The sequence below is a fragment of the Osmerus eperlanus genome, chromosome 15 (genome assembly GCF_963692335.1).
Source record: "Osmerus eperlanus chromosome 15, fOsmEpe2.1, whole genome shotgun sequence".
NCBI classification, from domain to species: domain Eukaryota; kingdom Metazoa; phylum Chordata; class Actinopteri; order Osmeriformes; family Osmeridae; genus Osmerus; species Osmerus eperlanus.
This window is the reverse complement of record NC_085032.1, coordinates 8,999,013-9,019,515: the sequence shown is the minus strand read 5'-3', so window position 1 is coordinate 9,019,515 and position 20,503 is coordinate 8,999,013. Positions and strand designations below refer to the sequence as shown.

At 43.4% G+C, this 20,503-nt stretch overlaps 1 protein-coding gene across 1 annotated transcript in view; it reads left to right on the top strand.

The window, feature by feature from the left end:
- The window catches only part of ptprn2 (protein tyrosine phosphatase receptor type N2), a 94,736-nt gene extending 77,244 nt beyond the window's left edge, over positions 1–17,492 (top strand). The window contains exons 13-19 of the mRNA XM_062479084.1: positions 1,692–1,907; positions 7,119–7,266; positions 7,648–7,721; positions 12,122–12,199; positions 14,206–14,325; positions 14,612–14,778; positions 16,975–17,492. Of these exons, the coding sequence (XP_062335068.1) occupies positions 1,692–1,907; positions 7,119–7,266; positions 7,648–7,721; positions 12,122–12,199; positions 14,206–14,325; positions 14,612–14,778; positions 16,975–17,059 (888 nt within the window). The 3' untranslated portion in view covers positions 17,060–17,492. The remainder of the gene's footprint in view (positions 1–1,691; positions 1,908–7,118; positions 7,267–7,647; positions 7,722–12,121; positions 12,200–14,205; positions 14,326–14,611; positions 14,779–16,974) is intronic.
- The last annotated feature ends 3,011 nt before the right edge of the window (positions 17,493–20,503 follow it).

Below are 20,503 nucleotides of genomic sequence, written 5' to 3'. Positions count from 1 at the left end.
GCCGTTGAAAGATACAGTACATCACATTAGGAGTCTGCTACTTCACTGTATGCAGTCATGTAATCATTCCAGTGTTTTACAACACATAAGTGACAACTGTCTAATAATGATTGCATATCACATAGACTGCCTCTGGAAACCACTGCACTGTGGCTCATTACATGATCAACTGAAGAATGTACCAGTGGGTTTTGTGATGGAGACGCTGTACTGTATGTGTAGTCCCAAGTCTTAAATGCTTGAGGCAGTCAGAACCTCCTCATCTATCTTGGTCACTCTACTCTGAGCTTGACTGAGGTGTAGAGATGCAAGAGACACAGGATAAATAATTTGGTGGGAGCTGTATATTAGGCTGGGGGCCGTAACCCATGGGATGTCTGCATGCTGATGATCAAGGCTTCATACAATATACAGACCGGCCCCCGTCACAGCTTACAGGGATGGATCCCCTATGAATGAAATATATCCCTATGAAGCCGTAGATCAGGAGATAGTACACGCGATGCAGGAGATGGTTTTAGTCTCCGTCCGACTCTACTCCCCTGGTTATTAATTGGGTATGGAGATATGTGTGTCTTTGTCTGGACTGGTTTTCCAGCCTGAGCCATACACAGTAGAGCCAGCGGATCCCTACGTCTGTAATGGTGAAATATCCTCGTCGGAGATAAGGCTGACATTATCAGCTGGGGGGGATCGGTGTGTGTGTCCTTCTGCACTTGTGCTGGTGTTTCTCTGTGTGTGCTTACGTGTGTGTTTATGTGTGTGGGTGAGAGGGAGGGGGGGGAGTATGGGATTTGATAAGATTGCACCCTTCAAACAATGAGAGATGGGGGTTTTTCTTCTTCCCTCGTTTCTCTTTCTCTTTTTTTTTGATTGGGGTAGAAAATGACTGGCTGGCTAGATAACGCCCAGCTCAGAATCCGTAATGGGGCGTCTGTGCACAGGGGCATGATGGGAGAAAAGCAGAGTCATTTGGAGGGGAGCGATATTCTCCCAGCGATGCAGGGGTCTTGTTTCATGCATTGCCACCGAATAAAAGGAGAAACAGACATACGATATGAGTCCAGATGCCAGAGTAAAACTGTCCTGGTGAAGAGAATATCCAGCCTTTCATCTCTTAGTAGCTTTGTAGCTGTACTGTAGGGTAGCTGTGGGCAGAGTTAAAAAAGATCCCATTGGATTAAAGTATTGATTCCCTGTAATGTTTTAATCTCTTTGAGAGACGGAGCAGAAATGTAAGGCATCTCAACACATGCGTGGTCTTTTGAACGCGTGCTGCCAGGTTTCGTGTTCTGTCTTGGCTGTTACTCTCATTAATGAAACACAATGTCCAAAAATTATAATTGCAGTCCTCCTCGAAAATACAAAAAAACAAAGATTTTTCTTTTAATTTGAATAGTCAGTTTGTTTTAGCGTTCACAGAATAGCGCCACCTCATGGATGTTTATTGTACTTGTAAATGCTATCGTTACGATGGTACCTATAGTCCACCTGTTTGCCTGTTTTATCTAAAGGATTACGCTGGAAAGGTCCCAAAACTAAACCAGAAATCTAAGAATCCCCCCATGCTCACAGTCTTGACTGACCAAAGGGGTCTGGCAGGTGCTCCTAAACCGTTACTAACCCCTCCCACCTCCCTCCTCCCCCCTCCCTCCTCCCCCCTCCCCCCTCCCTCCTCCCCCCTCCCCCAGGAGCTCTGTCGCCAGCGCATGGCGGTGCGGACCTCAGAGCGCGTGGAGCGCTCGGAGACGCGCCTGGAGACGCGGCGTCACTCGCGCCTCAACAGCTTGTCGTCCCAGTTCAGCGACGGGCCGGCCGGCAGCCCCTCGGCCCGCAGCAGCACCTCCTCCTGGTGCGAGGAGCCCGTCCCCTCCAACATGGACATATCCACCGGTCACATGATCCTGGTAAACACTTCCTCTTTCCCTCATGCGGTACCTATATGACAGGGAAAAGTCTTCTAGACTGGCCGAGAGAGATTCGTTTAGAATGGATATGGCCTTGAAATGGGATGTCCTTTTCATAAAGTGTTTGGTGCCAACATGGATGGTTATTTGAGCTCTTTGTGTACCGTCTTCTCCCTTTGTTGACAGCCACCAGCTTGCTATCTGTTCATCTGTCTGGATTTTCTTTTCTTTTTTTTATCTCTCTTTGCTTCTCTCTATCCTCCGCATATCAGTTATCTTTTTTTCATGTCCATCTGTCTCCTTTTTGTATCTCTCTCCTTCTTTCTCTCTCTCTAGCTTTCTCTCAGCCGGCGTGTCTCTCTCCCTCGTTCTCCCTCCGTCTTCTTCATCCCTCTTTCCTGCTTCTCTCCCTCTCTGTTTCCCCTTTACGGCACACTGTCGTTCCCTGTCCCTCCCTCCCTCCCTCTCTGGGTCTGCAGAGCGCACAGTGACAGTGATGTTGCTTTGTAGGATGAGAGCTTCGCCAAAGTGAAATATCATTACCTGATTGTCAATTGTAACATTTCACATTTTTGTTTGGTTTGGTTTTGGAAAAAGGGCTCAGACTGCCCCTCAGGGGACCCCCTCTGTTCCACGGCACAATGGATTGTTTTAATTTTGACTTTTTTTTCATTCATTTGAGACAAGCTTGATAAAGGAGATGGATAGATGCCTCACAGTGTTTTCTTTAATGGGAGGAGAATTCATCACAGTGCATGTCTAGCTTTTTGTATTGGGCGTCTATAATGAATGAGAGTGAGTTTGAGTAATGGCGTATGTTGAGTGGGGAAGTAGATGTTTTTTTTTTGCAATCGTCAAGGTTTGTTGAGAGGACACTTATGAAAACAAATGAATAGAAATGTATTTTTTCTTTAGCGTAACAATAGTAACCAAATCACTATCCATTTGTTGTCCTTATCTGAAGCTACCAGATTCTCTTTAGAATTTAAGCAAAATGCTACAATTCACTAAAACGATGAAGGCATGTCTCACTCCTTTTCGACTAGGTGGTGATTGACATGAAGATGTTGTGTTTGTCTTTTGAGGCCCATTCCCATCCCACGTGAAACCATGTGTGAGATTGCCTTGTTATCGCCAATCCCATACCAGTTCTTTTCCATCTTTTCGCTATCTCTCTGATCTCTTTCCCTCTCGCTCTCACTCTCTCTCACTTACTTCCCGCCTCTCTCTTTGTCCATCTCTCTTTAGGACTGGAATTCCTCTTATTCTTACTCTCTTTTTTCTCTTTGCCCGTTCTCTCTCTCCCCCTCTCTTTCTCTCATAGACTGTCTTGCTCTCTTTATCCATCTCTCTCTCTCACTGGAATTCCTGTTGAGTTGAGTGGGAAGATGACTTTCTGTTTTGTGAAGAACTCATGCTAGGGGTCCTAGAGAGCACACTCACACACACACACCATCACACACACTTGTTCTTTCTCATACACACACTCACACACCCTCGTATCCCTCACTCTGCACCCCCTATTTGATTGACCAGACAGATCTGCCCCTTAAGGATAGACTGCATACAATCACACACCTGGCAAAGCAATCACTTTCCAGCACCGCGGAGTTATGCTGATGTAAGAACCTCCAGGTTTGGAACCGGAGCTGGAGACGGTGTGTTTGATGCTCTCTACTCTCTCAGCAGAAGAGGAGATCTGATCCAGAGGCTATTTACTGCTCCAACAGAGTTTTGCTGCTTTTGTTTCCCTATAAATATTGTAAGACTATACATTTGTATACCCGTTGTTTCTGTGTCCTGCATCCACCACTGCAATAATAAGGTCATTAGACCTCATTAGAAATTATTTTGGACTCTTTGAGGTCCAAAATAAATGAATCTGTTCGCTACCTATTTAAAACAAATAATCAATAGACCCTTGGCAGTGATAACATTTTCAGTTATAGTGCCACAAGCATGTTTTTCAGCACCATGGAGAGCTCCCTACTGTAATAGCTGCTTCCCATCTGACCGGGTGAACACGTTCTAACTCCATTCACTGTACAGCACAATAAGTGGGTCTTGATAAACCCAAGAGGGGCTGTTTTGTTATTAAGTGTTAGTCTTAAAATTCTATCAAGGTCAAGGCGTGTTCTCTCTTTGAGATTTCCTCACGTTCTCTGGGAGTGTGTTCATCATCATGTTTCCCATTGTCCAGTAGATATGGTCTTGATGTTGATCTGGTTGCTGCTGTTGCCATGCCCCCCTTCTCCCTACACACAGACATGACTCTGTAGGCCTCCATTCAGAAAATCAATAGCTAGCTCGAGGCGGCAATCCAACATTTTGATTACTTATTTCCCCCTCTTATTAAATATTTTCTTCAGAGACTGGGGGACAATAACGTCAATTTTTCATAGTTAAGTGAATTTTTACAATTATTATCCAAGCCCTAATGGATATGACCTTTTGCTAATATTAACCTAGGTCACCTAAACATATTAAGAGATTACAAGTATGGCATTTTTTGACAGTGTAGACTGTATGCACCACAGTGCTTTGCGTGAGCAGTAAACACATGACCATGAACAAGTAAGTCCAAAGAACTTGAATAACATATCTCATACAATAACACACAAACCTCACCCCCCATGTATATATTCAGTTGGTTGATATACAGTGTTTGTATGACAGGGACATAAAGAGTGGCCTGGTGTACCTGTTGTGTGTGGCTCCCATTGGGATCTAATGAAGGTACTTGCAGCTGGCCTGCGCTGCTTGGGAGGATTACACATTGTTTCCTTGACACCCAGGCATCCCAGCAGCCCCTCTGATTGGCAGACATAATCCCCTCCTTTCACTAAAGCCCCGTCACCCAGACTCTGGAGAAACGATATGGTTCACTGCGTCCCCTAGAAACACCCTGGCTGATAAGGGCCATAATAAAAATACAAAAAATACAAAAAAAGCCTGGAAAGAGAGAGTATAAAAAAGTGAGATAGAGAGAGAGTGTTTCTGAATGTGTTTTGGTTCAGGAGTAGAGCATCATTATATAAATTGCATGCAATTCTGGTGCTGGTTCTCGGAGTAGAAAGATCAAATATTTACTAATGTGATGTGGATGGGTGGTGTGTGTGTGTGTGTGTGTGGTCTGCGGGCAGGAAAGGTAGGGGGGCTTGTTCACACTGTCAAGAGGACAGGATGACTGTCTGAGTGTCCGAGAGGCAGCAGGCATTCATTTCATCATGGATGACACCACTGTACCCATGTCATGCAGATGTGAGTGTGCTGCATTTAAGGCAATGGAAGAAAATGTTACCGCAAAGACATACAGGTTGAGAATGTGCCCATCGGACATGGATCCACTTATATTTGTATAGATGTACTATTTAAATTTGAAGTCTTGAAGTCCATGTTTGACTAAATCCATGTGGGTTTGTCCCAGTAGAAAGTTAAATCTATATTCTATTACATATCCATAGACCAACTACACAGATATAACCTCTGTTACTAGATACAAACAGAAACCTTCTCACTTGAAGTCTCTCTAGGTTTAGCTGAAGTACAATAAATTATATTTAGTTCTGAATTATTGCTGTGATTTATTGGAGGATAAATAACACATTGGAAATGTAATGGTTGGTTAGAACGACCTGTTTTAGAATCCTTTTTTATTACAATATAAAACCATTTAATGCTATATACAGTACAACCTTTATTCCAGGTAAAACCGATATGTTATACTGTGGTGACAAGAAAGGTTCCATATGGATAGAACCTTTACTTTTGATCTATCACTGCCACGGTACTGTGCTCTTCTAATCAAAATCCCTTCTTCTTTCTCTGAGGGGAATTGGATGAGGCAAGAAAAGACTTCTATCACAATCTTTATCCCAATAGAGTTTTTCTTAAAGAAGGCTTGAACCTCATTGAAAAATGAGCCATTATATAGGCTACATGTGGCATATAGGCTTATACCTGTAGATATCAGTTAGTTTTTTTTACCAAGATGAATGTCAGTCTTGAGGGAGACTAATTGTCCATTGTCTGCTGCTAATCCTCAAGCACATTTCTATGTGTTGTCTGTCTGGAGACTGTATTTGTATTGTTTAAGAAATGCACTGTACGCTTCTTTTGATTGGCAGAATGAAATGAGCCGAAGATAACAGCCGAGCACTGTGTCAGCTCTCCCTCCCAACAAACCTTCTGTGTCTTTCATAGCCTATAAGCGCTGGGTATCGCTTTCATTGTATTACCCAGCTGACCCCCCCTCCCCTCCCTCCATACCCCCGACATCGGTTTATGAGTCTGTAATCTTCTGCTTCGCACAATGGTGGACTCATCCATTTAACCCTATGGGGAGGGGGGTGTGGGGGAGGTGAGGTGCGTAAGCCAGCACTGTGTCCACTCTCACCCCGGCTCCAACCCTCTAAGCTTCCTCCATAAGACATGGCCCTGGTTTGCCAGGAGAGTCGCTTAACGCCCCCCCCCCCCCCCATCCTTCCCCTCCATACCTCCTACCCCTCCTCTTTCTTTTCTTCTTTGTCTCTCTGGCGAATTCAATTTCGTCTTTGCCGAGCGACGGCTTAAATGTAGACAATCTTATCAGGGCCGGTGCAAGCGCTTGAGAGACGTGATTGAAGCACCCCTGAAGTGTTTCCAATGCAGACAGACCTTTCAGGATTCTTAATTGTGGGTGGGTGTTTTTTTTTTTTTTTTTTGAGCCAACACACACTCACTCACAGACACCGGCACAAACACACGCACACACACACATCCATCACTTCCACAGCCCACCCTCCTCTTCCTCCTCCCTCTAATGTTTACACCAACCATGGAGAAGCTTAGCATGATAATACTCCATAACACCTAATCATAGCTTTAAAGGAGACTGACTGTCTGACATGGGTTTAGCATTTTGCTCCAGTTGGTTCAGTGGGATGTTCTTTGAAACGTCTTCAAATACAGCAAATCTTAATACTGAAGCTCCTCTCTGCAATCCAGGTGCAAAGTCAAATATTAGAAGTCTCTTCTTTTCTCTCCATGGTGCTATTCTTGTCCTAGATGCTCTAACAATCAGTACATCTACCCAGCTCCTTTTTGTTCTCTCAAAGAAAAAGAAAAAAAAAATCCTTCCATTTTGGACCTCTTCATCTTTTTTTTTTGCCGAGGCGGTTGTCTTTGATTGTTCCAAATGGTTGCTGATTGTTCTCCCCTTTTGTCCTCCAGTCGTACATGGAGGACCACTTGAAGAACAAGAACCGTCTGGAGAGGGAGTGGGAGGCACTGTGCAGCTACCAGGCCGAGCCCAGCACCTGTGACGTGGGAAAGGGCGAGCAGAACGACAAGAGGAACCGCTCGGACGCCGTGATCGTGTGTAAGCATGCCAACGTCCTCTCACCCATGTAGCACATATGTGTCACGCAACGCTGGTTGTGTACACAGTAAAAGAGTTGGGGTGCACTTGATTTGGTTACTCCAGCACAGCAAAAGCTGCACTTAGGGTACGCAGTGAGTTCAATGAAGGAAACCTTTAGTATCTGTACTGGGACGAGAACAAATCAAATGCACCCCAAGTAATCGAGTACCCATGTCTGCATGTCCCGCATGGTTGTGTTCCCAGTGCATCTTGCAAGGCGACGAAAGCAGTTTGATGTCTCCATATTTCTAGAAAACATTTTTTCCCTGATATCTGCTTTCTGAAATGGAACGGGGAAGAGAACTAGGAGTGTGATGGATGACGTCTTCTCTCTTGCAGATGATCACTCCCGGATCACCTTGAAGGCAGAGAATAACCACGGCAATTCTGATTACATCAACGCCAGCCCAATAGTCAGTATTTCTTCATCCATTTCCATTTTATTCAGTTAGCAGACGTTTTTATCCAAAGGGACGTACAAATCGTGTCTGTAGAATGTATACATGTATATAGAATGCAGTAGAAGATCAAGGATCAGAAGTGCATAGTTCTACAGTATGTCCCACAGTCAAGGGATAGTTCGTATTTACTATCCCCGTTGCAAAGTAATCCCATCTCAGCTAACAGACAGGTCACATACACAAAGTGCAGGGAAGGGACAACATCGCAGGGATCACGAGTAGCGATGATCTGCTAAGTGCTACTTTCGGAGCCCTCGGGCCGAGCAAGGAAAAAAAGAAGTTAGTCGAGGTGAAGCTTGAAGAAGAGCTTCTTGATCCAAAACCGACTTTCTCTCGTCTTCTGAATCGCTGGTCTTTTGTTGCACTTTCTCGAAGAGGAGCTGTCGAGATGTTTGTTTGGAAGTATGATTGGTATTTGTGATTAGTTATTAATTCAACTATCGATTCTTTTAGCTTTGTTGTTGGTACACACCTCTGTGGATTGTCCCTGTATGGTGAAAGATAATCAAAGTGTTTACCTTTACTGGTTTGAAATGACTGCCCTCCCGAGATACCAGCTCAACCTTATCACTCACATTCAAAGGTAGAAAGTTACATTATTTAGACCAAATAAATGTATCCCACTGAACAAATCTGGAAAGGCCTCAAATATTGCCAGAGTGCAGGGGTTATTTTCGTATTTATTTTATTTATTTTTTCATCCAAACATTTCACAATGATTGCCATTCATGATTTCCCCGGAGGCAGCTGGAGAAGGATTCCATTAGAAGTAACAGGAAACTATGCATTTCAAATACCGGACGAGAAGATTCTGTGGACAGAGATGCTGGAGCAGTCTGGCTAAAAGCCCATTACTCTACAGATCGAAGCAGGCCAAATCCTATGATGTCTGTCTGTCACGTTGCTACTTTCCCTCCCTCTGATAATGCATTAACTCCAATATTTAGACTGCTTATTTGAGGAATTTTCTGCAAATAATAGGGATTGTTACACCGTAGATGTTAAAGTTTGCTTTGCGAGGTTTGCAATCAGTCCTGAGTCCGCCTCTCTATCTCTGATGTCCCAACTCACACCTGCACACACACAGACTTGCTCTTTCTGTATCCCTCTCTCACTCTCTCTTTATCACACATGCACCGAACACACATATATCTCCCCCTCCCCCTCTTATGGCCATTAGCAGTCAAAGTAAGGCTGGTGCCGCAATAGCTGATCCAGTGGTATACGGATGAAAGGATAGTAATTACACCACAACGGGACCCCTGACTGAGCACAGCAAAACTGCCATGATTACGTCTGTCAATGCTCGCTCTTCCTCCTCATTAGGTCTGGAAGGAAATGGCCCTGCAAGTAAATACGGCGAGTCGTTCTTCTTGGAGTTTGTATAGGGGGTCAGAGAAGAGGACTGTGGTGTGGTGAGGGAGGGGAGGTAGGGTTGCCATGGGGACGAATCGGGGGGTGGGAGGGGGGTCACCCATCCCGAGATGGGTGGGGTCACCTTGATAGGAATCCACCACTGATTCATTACATGACACGACGGTCTGAGACACTTCTGACATTACTTGTCTGAAACATCAATGGCTTTGAGACAGCACCCACAAATAATAATATGTTCATTTAGCAGATGCTTTGATCCAACTCTACCACTTGGTTGAGTTGTAGAATCCACTTCCCTCCTCCTCATGTTGATCTTGATGTTATATGAGTATCTGGTCTTGGTCCTACATTAGCCCAGGGAGACATCCAGCCCTCATGGAACCTGCTTGACTTTTTTGATGATTTTTGTTCTCGAGCAAATGGCTACATGCCACTTTGCAACACAACGTGCGTACACTACCGTGCACACAGACAACATCATTCTTCAGCGCAGACTATAATTTCCCCTCAAATCAAAGGGTTCCATTCGTTGTCGTTTTTTCTTCTTCTCCCTCTATGGTCTGGATCTTTTGGAAGCCGACGGTGCAGGGTGGGCAGCAGGGGAAGTGGACCACCTCCTCATGCGTCAGGCTTTAGTATGCAGGCGCTGATGTCAGAGCGGGCCTACAGTACGCCTGTGTCCCTGAGATTGGCGGAAAAGAGCGGCTGCGGGAGCTAGCTCTCAGCTCGACTCTTTCATTTCTGTCAGGAAGAAAAGAGAGAGAGATTCCATCCATGGAATTTCAACGAGGCCAGGATGAAGTGGGGATGCTAACAAAACACCGGACTACATTATTGAAGAGATGTATATAAATGGATATACCGGAGTGGGTCTATGAGATATATATCATTAAATAAGTCATCCTATACACAGTTTTTATATATAAGGTTGACACTTGTCCCATCTCTATTCAGAGTAACTGGTTATGCTAGTTAAACCTGTAATCACCTTCCTTAGTCACAGTTTATACAACCATCTCATTAAGAAAAAGATGTTCATGAAAAGAGAGGGAGCTATTACATATAATCTTGCCGAAGTGCGTGGCATGGGTATAATCGGTCTCCTTTGTAACGACTCCCAATCCAAATGACTCCGTAGCCATAAGGGGTTGTGCTGCGCAGTTGCATCTGTAATAATGGTTATGAGTGTCACTCAGTGAAGGTTTAGATCCAGGGCCCGTTTCTTCCACAGAGATCCATCCACGCCTCTGCTGTACTCCCAAACAATACGTGCTTTTCTCAATCACGCTCAACACAAAGAGCATTTCTGAAAGGCTTTCTGGGGGAAGCAATCATAAAAGCTTTTCCTACAATAGAAATCCTACAATAGAAACACGATTTTGTAATTATACGATTATACTTCAATTTAGATGTCAAATTACAGAAAGTATGGCAAAAAGGTTATGTCACTTCTGGCATATCATTATCTCATTGAAGGATCCGCTAATAACATCATAGGATACCATTTAGAATGATGGCTGCTACATAAGGATGTTTTAGACCATTGATTTAGTAATGTTTCCCATAGTAGTCTTTTCCTACCTTTAGAAATGGGCTACACTTAAAAGAGTGTTTTCCTTAGTATTGCAAGGCTATTGCACCAGCCAGTGGAGTCTCTGTGTGAGAAGTGCAGAACAAATATCCATGTGCCCCCTAAACTGTCCTTGTTGGGGTGAATCCACAAGGATTCAGTGACTGCTATAATGGTATGGGAAGCAAACTGTTTATTTGGGGTGATACAAACTGCTCTGTCGCACCCTCTCATAATGAAAAGCATGGACCTGAAGAAGTGTGTGTGTGACACTGTAATCACCAAGCGGAAACTTCTTGGAGGAACAAATATCTAGGAACAAATGCACATCCCTCCAGGAAGAAGGCAAAGATGAGCAGTGTGCTTGTATGTACAAATTACAAAATAGCTGAATTCCAAAATATTTACGTATGCTCTACCCTCCCTTTCTTTAATAGGAAAGATTCATGCCCAGTTAGCCTAACTATTTTTTTGTTGTTATGTAAACGCTATTTGTTCATAATTTTTTTCCGGCTCCTAGACATTTTAAAGAGATGGTAAAGGCCAATGTCTTCAGTTACTTTGTGGAGCTCATTTTGTCTCCAATATGAAGGCTGCTCTATGAAGATTCAAACAGGCTGACTATAAAGGCAGTGCGTATCAGGGACAGTCTACAGCAGTTCCTCCACCTCTCTCTCCATTCTCTCTGTGTCTCTGGCCTTGCATGCCAACACTCCACACGTATTCTTTATCATGCTCTCACAGACAGACAAAACACACACACAGACACACACACACAAATATACACACAGTCTCGAGGTTTCTTTGGAGACTGCACATCCTCCCATTTCTCCAGCTCTCTGTGACATTCTGAGACTAGCATCAATAATGTTCCGGACTGGAGGTGCCATTTCCTTTACACACGGGGTTAACTCTAATCAGAGGAATTAAAGAATGGCCACGCTCCTGGGATAGAGGTGAGTGATAGTCTGGTAGAGAGGGAGAAAGAGGGAGGAGGAGTGCCGAGCGAGAGAAAGAGATGTGGAGAAAAGTACGAGAGTCCTGGAAGGGCAGAGAAAAAAGGAGAAAGCGCTCCTCTGAGAGCACTGAGCAGCGTGGCTTGGAGTGAGGGAGACATTACGCTTCTACCTGCAAAGGTTCAGAGTGCTTGTGCTCAAGGATGAGAGGCATCAGGTGTGCATATTGCATAATAATAAATAGAAAAAGTTAGGATTGAAACAGAGTTTATATAAATTAGGTAGGATTTCCCAAGGGTGCCAGGTTAAAAATAATAACGCAGTTTGGCAATTTACTTCTCAGATTGCAGTTAGTGGTGTCTCTAAGTAACTGTAAAAACCGATATGTTGATGAGTTGATGGTTTCACTCAGTTCAAATCCAAATGATCTTGTTTTTTTCGTTTTCAAGATGGACCACGATCCACGCAACCCCAACTACATCTCCTCTCAAGGCCCACTACCCTCTACAGTAGCAGACTTCTGGCAGGTAAATGACTCTCTCTATCAGTCATATACATCTCTATTGACCTCCTAGCTACATCCACAGCTAAATTGTTGGCGGAGTTATTGTTTTTGCATTGGTAGTATTTGGAGTTAGGGTTGTGGTGGTAATTGCTGGTGGGGGCGGGATTATGCAACAACTGAAAGCAAGACAAAATAACACAATTAACATGTATGACTTCTGTGAAGCCTTTACACAGATACACAATACCACTGTATTGTGAGTTCTTGATTTTCCTCCCATGAAAGCTGTATCACCTGACAAACAGTGATTAATGTGCGTACTTCATAGAGGATACAGGATCATTATCATGTGTTTTCAAAGTAGGCCTGTTGTTTAAAATGACACATTACTGTAGCAAAGTAATGCCATTAAAATCCCTGATGACGCGAAACCTGAGATTGAGGGGTGTCAAGGTAGCATGCTCTTTGGGTGCAATTATGCTTTTTATCAAGCCATTATTCTCTCCGATTGTATGGGAAGTGCACTTTGATTGAGCACACCAGCTCTAAATGGCTTGGGTTGGAACACTGATGTCACTTTTTATTTGCACATTTGGAAGTAGCTGTTGATTGTTTTGCGTGTTTTGTTTGTCTGTGGTTTTATTAGGTGAATACATGCATAACCATTATCAAAATTAAATTAGTTATTTGCAATGCTGTGAAGCATAATGGAATTGTTAAATAATTGTTGAATTGTTGGATGATGGCACAATATGTTCTGTTTGAAACTTTAAAACGGTTACCTTACCCCTCAGCATCCTATTAGAATACCTATTCTGTCAAAGAAACAAACAGCAAAACATTAGTAGCCATTTCTAAATTATCCCACTGTGTTGGCAGTCTTTAGCTCTGTCCTGCAACCTGAAAATCCCCATGTCTGCCTCATCCCCTCCTCCACTCCTTCAACATACATGTTCTTTTCCTCCTCCTTTCCCCTCCATCATTCCTCCCCCCCCCCTCCATCCCTGTCATTACCTCAGCTTATCAGGCTCTCCCCATCTCTCTCTCTCTCTCTCTCTCTCTCTCTCTCTCTCTCTCTCTCTCTCTCTCTCTCTCTCTCTCTCTCTCTCTCTCTCTCTCTCTCTCTCTCTCTCTCTCTCTCTGACACACACACACCTAGTATTTCTCACTCTCTCATGCAATTTTTCTCACATTTTCTCTCTTCTCTATTTTTCTATTCTCTTTCTCTTCATATCTCTCTACTCCTCTTTCTTCTTTTTGTCTCCCTTTCTTTTAATATTCATATCTCTGTCTGTCTCTTACTCTATCTCTCTCTCCGTCCATCTCTGCTCCTCCTTTCTCAAGGCCATTATAAAATACAATAATTCTGAGCCTAGCTCTGTAGATACAGTCCAGTAAAATGATAGGGCCATCGAACAGCTCCATAGCCACTTTTGCACTTTTTGACTTACTGTTATAATAATCGTTGCTTAAGTGAATTATAATGACATACAAGTGCAGGATAAGCAGTTTGGTCATTCGAGATGACGACAGACAAAGGAAGATTGTTTCACATTACACCACCGTCATTATGACCTTGTGTTGACTACTTTGGCCCACTGTGCCCTTAGCACATCCACAGGGCCAGATCAGGAAGGCGGGTGATTTGTTAAGAGGCAGGGCTGTTGTGGTTTTATGGTCCTCCATGTTTTTTCCTAATTTTCCTAATGATATCACTGGGCCTTAGTTCATCCACTGACACATTAGACTGTAATAAGATAACATGGAGTGGATCAGAAGATGTTTGGGCCAGAGCAAAGTTATACAGCATATTGTTACAGTTGTAATCTGTACATACAGTACAACCTGTATAAAATCTGGTCATATAATCCAGACCAAACAGAAAATCAACCAACTCTACTGGTATTAAAATTGCACTGAAATGTCTGTCTTTATAGATATTTATTGCATTGACCCTGTTTTCCATACAAACCAGTGGGAGTTCCTAACTCAGTCATCTGAGCTCATTCTTCCATACTGTATGTGTAGATGGTGTGGGAGAACGGATGTGTGGTCATCGTCATGCTGACGCCCCTGTCAGAGAATGGGGTCAAACAGTGTCACCACTACTGGCCGGACGAGGGCTCCGACATCTACCACATCTATGAGGTACCGGCCACCTGACAACATTCACTTCCTGTTACATCCCTGCAATTGTAGTAGAGGGTTCCATCGAAGGGAATACATTTGACTTGTCTGGTGAACACTTCACATGTGGATTAACATTTTGAAATCTGAATAAGAGGCTGCAGACTAATTTACTTACTTAAAATACTTCTATTTCAGATTTTTTTTATCTCACACTTTTCATAATTTTCCTCTAAATGGATAGTCGGCTGGTAACTGAGAAAACGGTACACAATATTTGCTTTGCTCCCCTTTACTCCATCTAAAGGTCAACCTGGTGTCAGAACACATCTGGTGTGAGGACTTCCTGGTCAGGAGCTTCTACCTGAAGAACCTACAGACCAATGAGACCCGCACCGTCACCCAGTTCCACTTTCTGTCCTGGGTGGAGCGTGGCATCCCCGACTCGGCCAGAACCCTCCTGGACTTCCGCAGGTAGGTGGACCTCCCCCTCCCCCCCTCTCACTCAATGGACAATGTAACCTTAGGGACCCCCCTCCCATTTGCCTGGTCGGAGTGTGTCCTCTCAGTCATTGTCGGCCTCCAGACTTTTTTCCTTTTTGCTTGGTGCTGCTACTTCTCCTGTTATCTGGTCCCTTTTCCTTGTCCTTCCTGTGCCCCTCCTTTAGAAGGGCTGATGTTGGTTGATCCTGTCCCCTTTCCTGTCCTCCTTTAGAAGGGCTGATGTTGGTTGATCCTGTCCCCTTTCCTGTCCTCCTTTAGAAGGGCTGATGTTGGTTGATCCTGTCCCCTTTCCTGTCCTCCTTTAGAAGGGCTGATGTTGGTATTCCAGTGGGAGCTCTGGGTCTCTGCACCGCTTCTTTGATCCTGTCCTCCTCCCTCTCATGTGATGCAGCAAATTAACTTAACAGCCCTGCACTGCATGACTTGGCTTGAGGAAGAACGAAAAGGGATAAAAAAGGCACCTTCATTTAAACAGCCAATTAGATAGGAGATGTCTAGCTTCAAATCCTGGGTGAGGAAGGGAAGGTAGTGACTGAATAACCTTCCTGTTTTTCCTCTGATGCGTGCTGGCAGGAGTTCTCAGATTGGTCCCCTGGGAATGCCCATAAGGAAATAGGAACAGCCCTCCAAATAATATTATGAGGAAGGAGGTTACTGCTAGTGCCACCTAATTCAGTGTCTATAAAACACTATAAAAATAAGTAAAACTCTTTCTTCTCAGACAGACAGGTTCTTGAATTGTACAATGTTCTGAAATATTAAAAAAAAATATTTTGCACCACATGTCAAGTGTGCCAGCAATAGCTTGTATTGTGTCAAATGAATGTCTTAAATTGGGTGTGTAATTTGGGATATGATATGAAAAACTATAACGTTTATTTTGTTTTTTTATGTATGATTACATTTATTGTATCAAACCATGAAGATTGTGACTGAACTGATTGTAACAGAACCTAAATAATGCTCTCAAATTCAAAATGATTAATAAATAACACATATTATTCCCCTGCATTGCAGAGGTCGGTCCAGCTAGTTTGACTGTTTGGAGACCATTTACATGTTAGTGAGCTCCAAGCTAAATTGTCCATGTTCAATGTGAAATTGCTTTGGTTATTCTCTCAGGGCGTCTCACTATCGTAGGAACTTCAAACGTGTCTCACATCAACACAGATGGTACACATCCATTTCACGGTTATGGCCAACTCTCTATTTAGCGGTTGCCAGTGTCATTTTTGTGATGTTGCAGCTAGTAATATGAGCCCAGTTGCATAGTCACAAAAGTGATCATTGGAAACTGTGTCTCTTCAGCCAGGCCTGGGCACCCTGTCACCCTTTTTTTTTTGCGGTCTCCCTTCCTCTCTCCGTCTCCCTCGTTCCTTTGGTTCTCGCATGAGTTCTCCTCCTCTCCCTACTCCAGCTCTCTCAAAGAACTCCAGTGCCTGTCGTGGGCACATGGGTTATTGTTCAAATGCTTGCTTTAGAGATAGCCTTTTGTGACAGCTAAAACTGATTGTCCAGCTCTAATTGTCAGATAGATGTTCACACCCCGGTGTCTTCGATTATCACAGAACTGCAGCACCTCCAATTTGATTCACCGATGAGAATGTGATGCATGTGGGGTGAAATAATGTAGAAGCAGAAAAAAAAGAGAGAAAAAAAGAAGAAGAAAAAAGGCGCGGGACCGCTGTTTCCATGGCAACAGATGGGTCTAAAAGGCTTGTTGGCCCTCGCCGCGCCTCTGGTGTGTAACATTCATAATTGGGCAAGGTTAATGCGTCGCAGATCATGACATCACACCGCCCGCATCCATCATCCACACACGGGTGTCACAATATCGTGTTCTAAACGCCACACCCCTTCACATTTGTTTGGCCGAAGTGGGCTTTTTTCTGTCCCAGAGTGATTATGGCTGACAGCCGTGTTCGATTGATAGTCTGCAAATGTGTTCCTGTTAATATGATTTTGCTTAAGTTTGTTTTAATAATGTGCAAATGCCTTCCTTTTTCGTAAGTAATTCTATTTTTGTATACAATGGTTGAGCTAGACTGTTGATGTGCTATATCAGGGTCTTGTTTGAAAGGTAATTTACAAGGATGTGCTATTTTCTGAAAACGTTGTCAAGCTTGATGTTAACAGCCCAACTTTCTTTTGTCTGTTTCATTACAGAAAGGTTAACAAGTGCTACCGGGGTCGCTCTTGTCCTATCATTGTCCACTGCAGGCAAGTATGCTTTCAACAACAAGCTGTGTGACAAGAAAATGATGAACAGCAGTGTAGACTGCAATGCTGAGGTGTTTATCGTTTTACACAGTTAGCATTCAGCAGTGATTCCCTTTTGTATTTCCACTACAAATAAATGATGGTATTCTAATGAAGTTATTATGAAGCGATGCTAGCAAATTTACACAGATAGTTTTTTGCCAAGCTTATGATGACAAGGCTCCATCAAACCCTAGTCTGACAGGGCTGTGAATAATAGCCACCTCTTGACTAGTTATGTGTTGGGTTAGTGTGGCCGGCCCTACCCCCATGGTGGTTTTAATGAAACTCTGGAGCTCAGAATAGCTCTCCTGTTTTTATTGCCTAAAGCCCTTTATTACAGTGCCTGTGCGATGCCTTGTTTGCAATTAGCATGCAGCCCTGTTGAATGCGTAGCTCGCACAAAGAGAGGCTTTTCACAAGGCTATCTCAGGAGTAATGGGGAAAAAAAGGTGCTCGCATTTAAAAGCTTTTGTTCCCCATGCCCCCTCCTCGCCCCTCCTCCCCACCCACCCACCCCTCCCTCCACTCCCACCCTCAATGTTCCTCTCCATCCTAACCTCCAAATCCCCCCCTTGCCCCCGAAACAATTTATTGATGTCCAATAGCTGTGCAAGTTGGGGGACAACAGATGCACTCTAAATCACACACAATTTGTCCATTTTGTCAGTTACTGAATGTTTGCAAAAGAAAAACTTTTAGAAAGTTTGTTCCCTCTCTTTAAACATTGTTGAATATTTTAATATAATGTATAGTTCTTGTTCATCTTATATTCACATGGAGTATGATATAATTCCAATTATTTTATGCACTTATTAATAAAGGGTGCAATGGATTACCTTAAATAAATCCAAACTGTTTTTATTTGTTCATGATGGGCCAACATTTCAGTATTGACTAAGGCCAATCTGCACCTTTTTCAGACTCCTTAATGAGATCTCCTATCTCTCTCTCTCACTCCCTCTGTCCTCTCCCTCTCTCCCTCCCTCTCTTTCTCTCTCTCGTCCTCTCTCAACCTTGCAGTGATGGAGCAGGCAGGAGTGGAACTTACATTCTGATCGACATGGTTCTCAATAGAATGGGCAAAGGTAAGTCTTTTCCCCATCACACTCTCCACTGCTTGTGTGAAGGAGTTGCCAAGGCTACGGCGAAAGCCTTTCGTTTTGAAGCGGAATGTCTCAGGGATGCATTAGAGGGTGACTGACTGAGTCAAATGAATACTCAGGGATGGCCAAGAAATGGAGGTGTAGGGAGAGAGAGGGAGAGAATGAGAGAAAAGAGAGAGAAACTGCAAATTAGTTTGACCAAATGCGTTGGCTGCTTAGTGAAATAACAGAGAACAATAACTGGCCTACACCCATTTTCTATATTGTAGACCGCCCGGCATCTCACAGCTACTCAGATCAGGTCATCAGACTTGACTCTGACCCTGCCCCTGATCTACCTTCCCTCTTTGTGTTTGTGTTGTGGGAGTATGTGTGTGTATGTGTGTGTGTGAGAGAGTACAAAATTGTACTTGTTTGTAGTGTGTCACTCGTTTAGATCTGTTTCTGTTCCAGAGCTGGGGTTTGTGCTGGGACTAGGGCAAAGGGGTGAGGGTCTAAGGCCAAGTGTCTTGGGTGAGACCTAGGACTAGGACTAAGGATAAGGCTAAGACTACAGCTAGGACTAAAGCTAGAGTTAGCTCTCTACTTCACCTTTGAACTTCACCTTTGACAAGTTTGGAGACTCATCTGGTCTTGGGGAGAGTAGAATAGTCATCCGTCTGCCTCCAACGTAATGGAGAAAGTCTATAGACCATAGTCTATAGGCCATAGTCTATAGGCCACAGTCTATAGGCCACAGTCTATAGGCCACAGTCTATAGGCCACAGTCTTATGTAAATCCCCTCTCATTCTTCTCCTTCCCCCTCATCTTCCTCATCCTGCACTCTCCTCCTGAATACATTGTACACCAGAATGCTATTTTGCTCAAAAGCCCGTTTTCTTGTTGGGGAGTTTTTCTCTCCTTCTAAACTTGGGAATCCAACACTTCTAAAACATGAAAGTGTTGGAGCACTTTGAGCTGCAAGTCCAGCTGCATTAACCAGCCCCTACCCTCTCTCTCTCCATCTCCCTCTTTCAAAAATGTCTTGAAGGGCTTGGGGGCTTTCTCCATCTCCCTCTGTCCTTCTCTCCCACTTGTTTTTTTTTCTTTTTTCTTTTTTTCTGGCAAGTGAATCTCAAAAGTCCTGTTTTATTAGTGGCTCCAACAATACTGTGGTTGTAGAATTTTTTTCAGCTAAATTTGAAAGACAAATTCTGCACAGAGTTCATTGGTAGTTTGTTTTAGTTATTCAGTTGGGACTACTCAAACATAATCTATGTTGATTTACTAGTTAGTAGTATTCGCCAGTTAAGAAAATATTGACATCTGAACACGTTAAGTGAGTTAGATTAGAGAAACAATTTCTATTTTGAAAAATGAATAATCTTTTCAATGCAAAATCAATGCCATTATTCTACTATTTCTGACCCACCTCGATTCACATGATTTACTAAAAAAACAGTCCATGGCTCCTTGCCAAGTCTTTCGAGGGTTGAATGTAATAATTTCCAATTGGCGTGCAGTTCCAAAGGGAGCCAGTGAAAAGGGAGATTGACAGATGTGAGCTGGATTACCCTGCTGCTTTGAACTCAGTCCAATTTGCTGTCTGTTGCAGGTGCTAAAGAGATTGATATTGCCGCTACCCTGGAGCACTTGAGAGACCAAAGACCCGGCATGGTCCAGACAAAGGTACGGTCCACCCCCAATCTTTTACACTCACACCCTCTCTCTCTCTCTCTCTCTCTCTCTCTCTCTCTCTCTCTCTCTCTCTCTCTCTCTCTCTCTCTCTCTCTCTCTCTCTCCCCCTCTCTCTCTCTCTCTCTCTCTCTCTCTCTCTCTCTCTCTCTCTCTCTCTCTCTAGCAGTGGTGAGCCTATTTTATGCATGTTAACTTAGAGGAAACTAGTTGTCTTTTATATGTGTACTTTTCCTATAGGATATACAGTACAGCTACATCTCATTTAAGTATACAATCACGTCTATAACATAGTTATGTTAGAATACTGTTTAGAAGAAAATTTCTTAGCAGACAACTTTTAACTTTCCAGTATATCGTGACACTTGTTAAAACTCAAATTTAGTTTAAATAATAGGTCTTAGAAGTGTGTAATTTGTGGCCTTGCATTTAGAATCAATTTAGAAAAGTAAAAATTAAGTAAAACCAGGGGCAGAAGGAGGCAGGACTGCGTTTCTGGAAGTTGCGCTCACTAAAAAGACTCATCTGTATGTTTTATTCATGGGTTGATTTAATACTGTGTTGTCTGTCTTCCACTTAGCAGTGAGTCAGCGCTTAGCGTTGAGCTTGTTAGCAAAGCTTTTCCCAGCATCAATTCTGAAAGCTTTTGCTCTGA